Genomic DNA, 11,607 nt, shown 5'->3' with positions numbered 1-11,607 from the left:
TGGCTGCAATGGCAGGAGCTGCTCTGATCTAAAGCCAGGAGCCAGACACTTCTCCTCGTCTCCCACATGGGTGCAGGGGCCAAGGACTTGGGCCATCTTCCACTACCTTCCCAGGCCGTAGAAGAGAGCTAGATCAAAAGTGGAGCAGCCAGAACTCGAACTGGCACCCATATGGGATGCCGGCACTGCAGGCAGCGGCTTTACCCGTTATGCCATAGCGCCGGCCCCTTTTCATTTCTTTATCCAACAAATGTATTTTGAACATCAGAGCAAAGGAATTTGGGAGTAAAAGAAAAAAAAAGAGTGCTGAAGATTTTCATTTCTATGGAAGTCAAGAACAGGCGAAACTGAAGAGGGGGAGTGTGATGTGGGTGTGTCCATTTGTACACTTGCCACACATGCATTTCACTGTATGTGACGTTTGCTTCCGTGTTTTTTTTTTTTTAAATGTGAACATTTTTCACTGACTGTCTACTACACCCCAGAGCCTATGCCAGCAGGCAGGAAAGGAGACAGACACCTGCCTCCCCCCGCAGCTGCACATCCCAGGGATGGTGTTCTCATCCTTGGGTTGCTTGGGCAACCGCCCTCTGCCCTTGGGCACCTCCCTTTCCCCTCCTCTGCCATGGGCACGGCATGGGCGTGGGCCACAGGGCAGGTGCCACCCCAGGTCTGCAGCACACCAGCCGAGTGTGAGAGAGGGCAGGGCGGAGGAGGCACTGCGCACAGGCCCGCTGCAACCTCCCTGTGTGATGCCTTTCCTCTGGGCTCATGCCTTTCCTGTGGTTCTGTTGTGACAGTCACAGACTCGAGAAAATTCCTTGCCAGAGGTGCAGTGACGATCCACGCAAGGTAGGTAAGAGCACCGGCTCTGGAGTCGCAGCTGCTCACCCGCGGGGTGACCTTGGGCAAGGCACCCTGTTCAAGAACCTCTCCGAGCCTCAGGTTCCCCATCTTTAAAACGGAGGTGCTGATGCTGTCTCTTGCATAGGCTGTAGCAAGGACTCGGTGCACGGGAGTGAGCGTTTCCTATGGCAGGAGGGCTCTGAAGGGGAGCGGAGAAAGCAGGCACGGTGGGCTGGGGGTGGGAGCGCCAGCAGGAAGCCTCGGAACGAGGTGGCCATCGCTGGCTCACTCGTCCCCCAGGCCTCCGTGCGCTGCAGCCACACGGGCGTCGGGGCTGGAACATACAAGCCTTCGGTGCCCGCGAACGCTCAGCCATAGTAAGGGCCAGAACGTAACTCAGCTCTGCGTTGCTATCCTTAAGTGACCCCACAGGGAGACGCGCTGCTGGGTGCCAATGGACCGCAAGACCCCGCCCCTCGGCCGCTCCTCCAGAGCCACGAGCCCAAGGTCCTGGGGTGCGCGACGCGCTGCTACCCTTGTGTTTCCTCTGGGGCAGGAGGAGCAGACGGGATCGGACGTGGAGTGTCAGGGCCAGACTTGCCGGGAGCGGAGCCCTCGGCTGGCGCTAAGCTGCAGGCTGCAGGGATGGGCGGGCAGGGGGCGGGCGCGGGTGCCCGGACCCCGCGAGGGTGGCGCCTTGGCCCCGCCCCATCCCGCCTTTCCTCCGCCTCATTGGCAGCCGCTCGCGCGTCGGGGGTTGCCAGGGCGACGGGTCGCTAAGCTGCGAGTCGGCGAGAGCCGGAGTCAGTCGGCCTCCGGCGGAGGCAGCGGGGGAGGCCGGAGGGCGGGCGGCGGAGCGCGGCGCGCGGCGGCGGCGGCGGCGGCGGGGCCCCGAGCGGGCGCCTCCTCCCGGCCCCGCACGGCCCCCCTCCCGGCGCGGGGGCAGGCCGGGGCGGGGGGCCCCACGGCAGGCGCGGCCGCGGCCCCGTCGGGGCGGCCGGGGGGCGGCCGGGGCGGGGCGATGCCGGACGGCGGCGGCGGCGGCGGCCCCGGTCGGGGCCCGTGACCATGGGCATCGCCGAGTCCACGCCGGACGAGCTGCCGTCGGACGCCGAGGAGCAGCTGCGCAGCGGCGAGCAGCAACTGGAGCTGAGCGGGCGGCGGCTGCGGCGCTTGCCCAGCGCGGTGTGCGCGCTGAGCCGCCTGCAGAAGCTGTACGTGAGCGGCACGGGGCTGCGCGAGCTGCCGGAGGAGATCGAGGAACTGCGCGAGTTGCGCATCCTGGCTCTGGACTTCAACAAGCTGGAGCGCTTGCCCGACGGCCTGTGTCGCCTGCCGCGCCTCACGCGCCTCTACCTGGGCGGCAACCGCCTGCTGGCGCTGCCCGCCGACTTCGCGCAGCTGCAGAGCCTGCGCTGCCTCTGGATCGAGGGCAACTTCCTGCGGCGCTTCCCGCGGCCGCTGCTGCGCCTGGTGGCGCTGCAGTCGCTGCAGATGGGCGACAACCGGCTGCGCGCGCTGCCCGCCGAGCTGCCGCGCATGACGGGCTTGCGCGGCCTCTGGCTCTACGGCAACCGCTTCGAGGAGTTCCCGCCCGCGCTCCTGCGTATGGGCCGCCTGCACATCCTCGACCTCGACCGCAACCGCCTGGGCGGCTTCCCGGACCTGCACCCGCTGCGCGCGCTGCGCGTCTTCTCCTACGACCACAACCCGGTCACTGGGCCCCCGCGCGTCGCCGACACCGTGTTCCTGGTGGGCGAGGGCGCTGTAGAGCGCATGGCCGAGCGCGACGAGCCCACGCCCCGGCAGCCACCCCGGCGCCCGGCGCGGGCCTTTGAGGACGAGGAGGAAGAAGACCTGCTCATAGGGGGCGCCAGCTCGCGGGCCCTGGAAGCCCCGGCTCCGGGACTGGGCACCTGAGGCTGCTGTCTTGGCCATCGATGGGCTTGGCCACCCTGGAAGGAGGGCCTCTGGGTCCCTCTGGGTCTGTCGGGACGGCGAGGGCGGGCACTTTGGGCGAGCTGTGGGCACAGGCAGGCCTAGGGGGCAGCTTCAGACCCTCCCGGGTAGTAAGACTGCTACCTAGCCGATCTCTGGACAGTCGTCGGAGCAAGAAGACTGGGCTCCACTCGCTCTGCAGTAGAACCACTGCCAACACAGCAGAGGTCCAGCTTCCTCCCGAGCCAGGGTCGTGGTGGTCTGTGGAATGATGGCCTCGCCTCGCCCTGAATCCAGATGCCCAGCGCGCCCACCACCCTCGCTCCTGGGGTTGGACCTCCTGGGCCCACCCTTTCTGGTGCAGGAGCTGCTACCTCCCAGGTGCACCGTGTGCCTGGTGAGGCAGAACCGCCTTGGGGGTGGGGCTGGCCCAGGAGCAGGGGCTTGGAGTTGGGCTTGTGCCCAAGAAGAGGGGAAGCCGGGGTTGGAGCAGCTGCCTGGCCGCTGCCCTCACCTGTCTGCAGGGCTCATCTACATACCTCCCTCCCCCGGCCCCCTAGGATTTGGGGGAGGAGGAAGGGCAGGAGGCAGGGGCTCCGTCCCCACCTTTCCATTCGGGTCTCTTCCAGCATGTGCCTGGAATCCTACTGGGCAAAGAGAGCTCTCCCTCCTTTCCCCACAGCCTGTGCCATCAGCTGTCAAGTTTGAAAAGAAGCCACTGTGCCTCCAGGGCCTCCTGCTCAGAAGAGAGGGGCTCTGTGCTCCGGGAGGCCGCCCCAGCACCTCTCCCACTGCCTGCACTCTCCATTCCCTTACATGGGCACAGCCAGGGTGGCTGGCACGGGACGGGCACTGTGTGCCTCCGCTCCGTCACCAGGGACAGCCTCGAGGGGGTGAGGAGAGGGGCCCAGCTCTGCAGTCCCCAGGGCAAGATCTTTCCCATCCAAGCAATAACGGGAGGAGGGGGCCAGGGCCGAGGACACTCAGGGACACTGTCGGGGCCGAGGCCCAACTCGCTAGTGTTTTCTTTAGGAAGAAAAAACAAACGGGCTGTAAGCATAAATTATATTTCTTGGATAAAGAATGTACGTTTCCCACACGCCTGTTTATTTATAAGCCTTGAGAGCACTGGGTCCCTGTGCAGTGGGAGTCCTGCTCTGTGGCAGGTCGCCCCTGGCCAATGGCTGGATTCGGCCACTCAAGGCTGGTCTCCCAGCTCGCCCCCTCCCTCAGTCTGGCTGCCAGATCTTCTCTGGCTTAATTCTCAGGGACCAGAATCTTAGTCTGTTTCTGAATCCCCTTTAAGCTGGGCTGGCCTGCTTCTGCTGTCCCCCTGCCTTCCCCCTCTCTCACTCCACTGCCCTCTTCCTCCCCCTCCCTCTCGGTGTCTTCTTTGCTCAGTTTTGGCATTAACTTTCTTCTCTCATTGAAAAAAAAAATTAAAGCTTTAAAGAAAGGAAAATTGTAAAACCTCAAGTTCGGAGGCCCTCCTCCCGTGAGAAGATCGAGACGGGCCTCAGTCACCATGGCAACAGAGGCTGATGTCATACGGGGTCAGAAAGGTCAAGCTCTGCCCAGTAGCTTGGCGGGCACCCCGGGCCCCTGGTTAAGGAGGAGGCAGGGTATGGATCTGGAACAGTCAGCTTTCGAGTGACAGGGAAGGCCCCCGAGCAGGGGAGGGGACTGCAGGTCGCCTCCTTCGGAGGGAGGAAGAGGGGTCCCAGGCTTGGCTGTGGGCCTGTGCGTCCCAGGGCTCCCCCTGTTGAGGTTCCATCAGAGCCGCTGGACCTTCCTGGGGCCTGGGAGCTTGGAGGGAAGACCCCGAGAGAACAGGTGGGGTAGGAGCTGTGAGCTGCGACTCGTATCATGGCACACAGGAAGTGCTCCTAGTCCTGGAATCAGAAGGCGAGGGTTCGGGTTAACCCGGGACTTTAGCAGGTCTGGGCCCCCCTGGGCCTCCGTGTCTCCGTGTGCAAGGTGTGGGCCTGCTGCAGCCGAGGTTCTCTGCCTGCCTTTCACACTGATCTCAGAAGGAGGAGCGCAGGCAGGCGACGTAGGTCACCCAGGCTAACTGCGGGGTGTTTGAGAGCTCAGGTTTCCTTCCTCTGCTCTGTTTCCTGCACCTCCTTGGCAGGACTCTGGGATGAGCCCCCGGCCATCCTGCTCTGGCGTCGCCAAGCCTGGCACCCTATCCACAACCTCCTGCCAGCTGAGCAGAGGCTGTCGATAGAGGCTGTTTCTCCCCGGGTAGAAGACAGGAGGTTGCCAGGGCTCGGGCCACCAGCAGGAATCAGATCCTTCTAGAAGGTTTGAGTTCAGTGAAAGAGGGTGCTGACGCCTGGCTTTACAGCACTGTTGAGGGTCCCTGTCTCCATGTGGGAATGAGGGGGACCAGAGAAAGTAGGGGGCTGTGGCCAGGCAAGGCTGGTCATCCCAGCTCCCCTCAGTGATGGAAAGAGCACTGTGTTAGGAGTCCAAGCCCTTCCCCGCCCCCTTGACCTCTGGGGAAGCAGGGAGAAGGCGAGACTTGCAGGGCTCCTTGTAACAGTGGCCACACCTGCGGTTCCCTACATGGTCCTGGGCAGTCAGAGGTGGGAGAGCTGTGGGCAGCAGGGTAGGGAAGCCCCGGAAGGGTTGCATGTATGCCAGGCAGGCAGGGGCAGAGGCCAAGGGAGTTGGTGCCAGTGGCGGAAGGAAGGCTGTGGGAACTACTGCCGAGAAAAGTGTGGTTTGGGTAAGACGCTGGCCCGCCAGCGGGTGTGAGGGCTCCTAACCCAGTGCTCTTTCCTCTTGGGTGCGAGGGCTGGCAGTGAGGTGTGCGAGGGGAGTGGCTGAGAAGCGAGCTTGCTGCTCCCGGTGGAGCCACGAGACAGCAGACCACCGGGCCAGCAGAGCTGTGGATTCAGGCCGACAGCAAGGAGGCTGGATAGCACCCTTCCCGGCGTCACTACTGCTGATCTCTGTGCCGGTCCCACCTCCCTCAGGGGCCTGGAAGCCGGGGAGGGGGGCAGCTGAGGAGGGGCGCAGGGAGCAGGGTGCTTGGCGCTGGGGCCCTACCCAGGAAGTTTCCTGCACTCGAAGCCACCGCAAGGCCTTACAGCCATCTGTCCCAAAGCTCCCCCCAAGACACCCGGGCACTCTCGTTCTGAAGATGGGCATTTATTAGCACACCCAGCCGTGCCACGCAGGACGTGGATTCAGACAGGGGTTCCTGCCCAGGGGCTCACAATCTACACGAGACAAAACACATACACGCAAGACACAGACACAGGGAGCAGGGCGTCTTCAGGGGACACAGATGGTCGGGGAGCCACGGGCTGGGGTGCACAGCACGTTTGGACGCTGTCCTGTGAGGGAGGGAGAGGGAGGCGGGACGTGACCCAGGCAGGCCTTCCAGGAAACGGGGGTATCCAGGAGGGACTTGCAGGAGAAAGAAAATTCCAGAGGGGAGAGGTGCCAGGTACAGGGAGAGGCGGGTGACTATCAGAGAGCAGGCAAGGATGCACACAGACCCAGAGAAGTGAAAGCAGAAGAAACAGGCAAAAGTCCCTAGAAGAGGCTCTGAGCCAGGGGCAGGGGAGGCCACCCCTGTGCAGCCACTGAGCTGCTGTCTCTGTGTGTTCGGGCTGAGTTCTGCGTGGTGATGTTTACAGGAAGCCCAAACAGAGCTCTGGCAAGGGGCCCCCCTGAGGCTACTTACCTGACCCCCAGGGCTCCCTCCAGTCTCTGGAACGAGGGACCCAAAGCCAAAATAAATAACCACCCAGTTGCAAGAAATTCAGGGGGCAGGGGGAGCAAGGGACAGGGTAGGCAGCTGTGAGCACGTGGCGGGAAGGGGTTGCGGGAGGCTACTTAGTGCAGCTGGAACCCAGGTACTGCAGAGCAGGAGGCGTGGCAGCCTCTTCACTCTGGAGTGGGGCGTGGCCAGCAGGTGGACGGGCCACAGCAGAGATGCGTGTTCCTCTGTGCCTGGGGCTGAAGCAGGTGTAGCACCTTCCTGCTGAGTACCCTGAGAGCTGCCAGCCTCACCTCCCCTGCCTGTGTGGGGATCGAGGGACCGCGGGAGGGCTCAGGAGGGTTATTGCTTTTCTGCGGACAGAGAGACCCAACAGTGGGAAGACAGAAACAGCTTGCCCAGGGCCAGAGGCTGGAGAAGGGAGGGACTCCCCAGGACCTCAGGATAGAGTTTAGCCATGGGCTCTTTGGAGATCGACTTTTTGAATCTTCAAAATGCAACTGCTTTCAAGCCGCAGGTCCAGCAAACAGACCCAGAGCCGACAGCCCCCTGAAGCCACAGTGCCCCAGTGGTGATGGGGGCTGGGCGGGGGAGTGGAGGGTCCCCCTGTGGTTTGTCTGACCTGCCCTGGAGCGTGGAGAGGGTCCCTGGGAAACTGAGAGGGGGTGGGGTGTGGCTGGGTGACCTCGAGGGGTAGCCCCGGGCTTTGAGGAAGCCCCTCCCAGGGCACCTTCAGGCCTGACCTGGGAGAGGGAGCTGCCCCCCTGCTTCCTGGCCAGCTGGTGGTTCGTGTCCTAGAGCTGAGGAGGAGCCGGAAGTGCAGAAAGGGCAAGATCAGCCAGGGGAGCTGAACCCCTCACTCCTCATCCCCTCGCCCCCTTGCCTGTTGGCCTGGGAGGTGAGAGGGCTGGGACCCATGCAGGAAACAGCCAAGGCCCTACTTTTTCACGATCCTTTATTAATCAGAGCAGGCCTTGCCACAAAAAGCAAGACCCATTCCCACAAAAATATGATTTTTGCAAAGAGGAGAGCTTGCTGGCTTAGAGGGTGCGTGTGGTGGCAAATTTGTATTGTTCTGTTTTTCATTTTTCCCCCTTCAGTTTTTTCTTCATTTCTCTTTGCTGCCACTTTTTTTTTTTTTTGTGATAGTGGGTTTTTATTTTATTTTGTATAAAACACTTGCGCTCAAGGACTCAAACACAATACAAACAGCGGCCACCTGTCCCAACCCCTGAGGCCCCAGCCGGACTGGGAGACCCCTTGGCTTTTTTGTGGCTGTTTTCCATTGTGCCTTCCCTGGCCTCTGGCGCCGATGGACAGGTGTCGGGGTCCAGGGGCAGGCGGAATTCGTAACAGCAGTACATGGGGGAGATGGTCACAAGACAGGTAGCAACTAAGACTGGGGAGCCCACGATGATGCCGGTGAAGCCGGGAAAGGGGCTAGGACTCTGGGAAGAGACAGGTGGGCCCTGGCAGGCATCGGCTACCCCTGGAGACTCTGTGGTGGGGGAAGGCAGGTAAGCCTCAATCTCGGCTGCCATAGTAACACCTTGCTCCCTGGTAGCACCCTCGGGGTTCCCCTGCCTTGACCCCAGGTCAGGTGGTGGTGGTCTCACAGCCTCTCTATGAGGTAGGTGAACTATTATTACCGCAGTCTCACAGATGGAGAAACAGCCCCAGGGAGTGTGGCTGACTCGCCCAGGGTCCTGGGTTGGTGGCTGCACTCCGGCGCCCTCCCTCCTTTAAGTTCCCAAATTCCCCTGGACCCCTCTACCCCTCCCTCTGAGCCCCCCCCCCCGTGTCGGCCCACCCCACCCCTGACTACCACTTGCTGCCCTTCCCCCTCCTGGAGTTCATGAGGAGGCCTGCTTGAGAACAGACCCCACGGGGGCTGCTTTTTGCGCATGACTGGCTAAGAGCTCCATGGGTGGGGCCTGAGTGCTGCGGCCCGGTGCTCAGTAGGAGTCAGTTGGGTTCCCAAGGGCTCCCCAGCAGGCGAGGGGTGGGGCTCGTTCAGCCTGGGCCTCTAGGGTCAGGGGCACGGAAACCGAGGCAGATCTGAGAATGGTACAGCCTCTCCTGCTCCCACACAGCCCTCTGGGGCAGACCCCACTGTCAGCAGCACTACTCTACAGAAACACGGGGTCTACACGGAATGTGGATGACGGTTTGCTTTACATCAGCGTTCTTCATTCTACACAAGTCTTCTACTGGGGGACAGTCCTTCCGATCCCAGGGGAGGGGCGGGGGTGGGGTGCGATTCCATTTAAGACCATTTTGATAGGGACAAAAGGTGGCCTGCATGAAGCAGAACCCTTAGGTCAAAGGGAAGCCCAGTGGAAGAAGCCACTCCCCAAATGTCCATGCTTTCTACACGCTCTGGATGTGGGGACCCCGCCCAGAGTTCCCTCCCTTTCTTGGGGTGTCACCCCCACCCAGAGACCGTGGCTACAGACTGCGGAGTCCTGGCGCCACCTGGTGGTGTCTTCTGGGAATCTCGGGTCCAGGCTCCTGGACACTCCCACCCCGCCTCCCTTGCTTCCAAGGCTCTGTCACCAGCTGGGGCTTGTGTCAGCACGAGGGCCAGCGTGGGGATGGGAGGCTTAAGCAGGAGTCATCCTGAAATCTGCTGTCTCCAGGGAGTAGCCAGTTCTGGTCTCAGCAGTAGCCGAGGTGGAGACCCCACAACCAGCTTTTGCATGGAGGGCAACCTCAGAACTCGGAGAATCTGGAATTTCCCCTGCCTCCTGTGCCGGCATGGCGAGTGGGAGGGGCAGGAGGAGCAGTTCTGGAGAAAGTGAGAAGACAGTGATGGCCAAGGTCAGGCGGTGGATCAGAGACCACACATGCCAGGAGAGAGGGGACGGGCGGGGCCGAAGGTGTGTGGGGAGCAGGAGGGAGGGGTGGGGGTGTGCACGGGTGGGGGGGTGAGGCCAGGAAGCTGGAAGGCTTGGGCATTGTCAATCACTGGGTTGAGATGAGGTCTGGGGGGCAGGGGTGTCTTTGGGGCAGATTTTGGGGAGAAGCTGGCGGGGGCTGGGGGCCCCTGAGAAGGAAGGGGTTAGGTGAGTCTTGGTGCAATGCTGGGCACATGGCAGGTGCCTAAAAGGTCTGAGCCGATGTCCAAGGGACGAAATCGCTGGGGAAGGAGTTCCTGGAGGGGGCGGAGTGGGGGATGCAGGAGGCAGCCCCCTTTTCAGCTCCGCGCCAGGGTCTGACCCTCTGCCCCACCCTGCCCAGCCCACACCTGTCCCTCCTCTCCCAGCCCCTGGCGCCATGGCCGTGCCTTTTCCCAGCCTCCAGCCTTCTCCGCATCGTCCGCAGCACTGCCGGCCCCAGGGGTCAGGGAGCAAGCCGCCCCCACGCGCACAGATGCACACGCGCACACACACCCACGCACACGCACGCACACACATGGTGGACACAACAGAGGTGCACAGGGCCATGGCTCCAGGCCCCAGGAACACACTACACACTATCCTTGGAGCTCAGGGCCCAGCCGGCCTCTGAGACTGCCCTGTGGGGGCTGGGGCCAAGCGCCCCGGCCCCCCTTCTCCTGGAACTCTCTCCACTCCAGGCACTGCCTTAAAGAAAACGGGGGACCACGCCCACCTGACGGGCCTCTGGAGGGACCTGCCCGCGCGGCTCCTGAGAGCCCCCCCACTTCTTGGGTATCCGCAAATCAGGAAAGGGGCAAAGCAGGAAAATGGCTCCCAGAGCCCCTCCCCCGAGCTGGACCGGTGGGGGATGGGGCTAGTACTTCCTAGAAATGGGGCCCCACTGAGTCCCGGGGCCCCTCCCTGGCTGAGCCCTCAGGGTCCTCCCCTCACCCATGACGGGGGATGGCCAGGCCGGGCATTGTGCATAAAGTGGTGAGGGCACGATGGGGCCCCGGGCCTCAGCCCCCTGGGCCTCCCTCGGCCCCACTCAGGCCTTCAGCTGGTGCCACTGGGCCACGGGCTGGCGGGGACGGGCGATCATGTCCTTCCAGTGTTTCACCTCCCCTGGCCCGCTCTTCCAGGACAGGTAGATCTGAGGAGAAAAAGGGTGGCGTTAGCAAGGTCTCTGGGCATAGCCTCCTGCCCCCACTAGGGGGCGACACCACAACAACACCTGTGATCACCAGCACCTGGGCCCCTCTGCCCCTAGTGGTGCCTACCCCTCAGAGGCCCCCTCTTCCCTTCCCTCTGCCTCACCTATGTTCCTGAGACCTCTCGGGAGCCTGCTCACCCGTTTCACAGTGGGGGTGCAGGCAGTTCGCTCCCAGGTCCTCCCCTGCCCTACCTGCTGGGCACTGTCCAGCTCAGCTTAACTAGAGCTGATCCGCCCATCGTGGGCACTTGCTGCATGCCAGGCACTGAGCAGGGGGCTCATACACACAGATCCCCGAATCCTTAGGACTGCGGGGTGGGTCTGTTACCGTCCCCACTTTTCAGATGCAAAAGCAGAGTTTGTAAGTGGTGCAGAGGGCTTTGGAGTCAGGCCTTCGGGGCTCTGGACTGCCCGCCTGCCCGCCTGCCCCTGCCAGGTCCCTGCGTAAGCAGCTTTCCTGCCTCAGGGGGCTGCATGCAGGGATCCTCCTGCTACCCAGGGACCAGAGGGTGGTAGGAGTACAGGCACTGGGGTGGGGGGAGATGCACAGACTGGGCGGCATTCTGTAGGATGCCCAGAGATGGTGGAGAGAGGGGAGAGACCCAAGTGTCCCCAACCAGGGGAGACTGGGGGACAGGACAGCTTAGTTCAAGGTGAGCCCTGATTGGACCTGGAACAGAGAGAGGGCATTCATGGACACTGGGGAAGCACAAATGAAGCCGGGAGTTTAGTTCACAGTCAGGCACCTGCTGCTTCCGTAGGCAGACGACTGGGGCAACTGGGCGAGAGGGATACGCAAACCCTGTTACCTTTGCTACTTTTCTGCTAATCTGAAATTGCTGCACAATGACAAGCATAGATATATAGATAGAAAGTGGGAGCGAACCCCAGCTCTGCCACGTGTGAGTGGGGTGACCTCTCTCGGCCTCAAGCTGTCTTCTGGGGAATGGGTGGGTGGTGGTGCCCACCTTACAGACAGTGACAACAGTGCCTGT

The 11,607-nt window shown here is 62.4% G+C and overlaps 2 protein-coding genes across 14 annotated transcripts in view; one reads left to right on the top strand and one right to left on the bottom strand.

The window, feature by feature from the left end:
* Nucleotides 1–1,817: 1,817 nt before the first annotated feature.
* On the top strand, nucleotides 1,818–3,878 carry LRRC10B (leucine rich repeat containing 10B). Its single transcript, XM_051833209.2, has one exon. The coding sequence runs from the start codon at nucleotides 1,915–1,917 to the stop codon at nucleotides 2,764–2,766; it is 852 nt and encodes a 283-aa protein (XP_051689169.1). The 5' UTR covers nucleotides 1,818–1,914; the 3' UTR covers nucleotides 2,767–3,878.
* Nucleotides 3,879–7,458: 3,580 nt separating this feature from the next.
* SYT7 (synaptotagmin 7) overlaps nucleotides 7,459–11,607 on the bottom strand; it is a 65,694-nt gene continuing 61,545 nt past the window's right edge. For all 13 annotated transcript variants that reach the window (XM_017350573.3, XM_051833203.2, XM_070069706.1 and 10 more), the window contains one exon: nucleotides 7,459–10,552. In XM_017350573.3, the coding sequence (XP_017206062.3) occupies nucleotides 10,448–10,552 (105 nt within the window). In that variant the 3' untranslated portion in view covers nucleotides 7,459–10,447. The remainder of the gene's footprint in view (nucleotides 10,553–11,607) is intronic.

This window comes from Oryctolagus cuniculus, chromosome 1, assembly GCF_964237555.1.
Source record: "Oryctolagus cuniculus chromosome 1, mOryCun1.1, whole genome shotgun sequence".
NCBI classification, from domain to species: domain Eukaryota; kingdom Metazoa; phylum Chordata; class Mammalia; order Lagomorpha; family Leporidae; genus Oryctolagus; species Oryctolagus cuniculus.
This window is presented reverse-complemented; position numbering and strand designations above follow the sequence as displayed.

Bases quoted from the DNA above. Each gene is read 5' to 3' on its own strand.
- LRRC10B (XM_051833209.2), top strand. From the start codon at position 1,915: ATGGGCATCGCCGAGTCCACGCCGGACGAGCTGCCGTCGGACGCCGAG.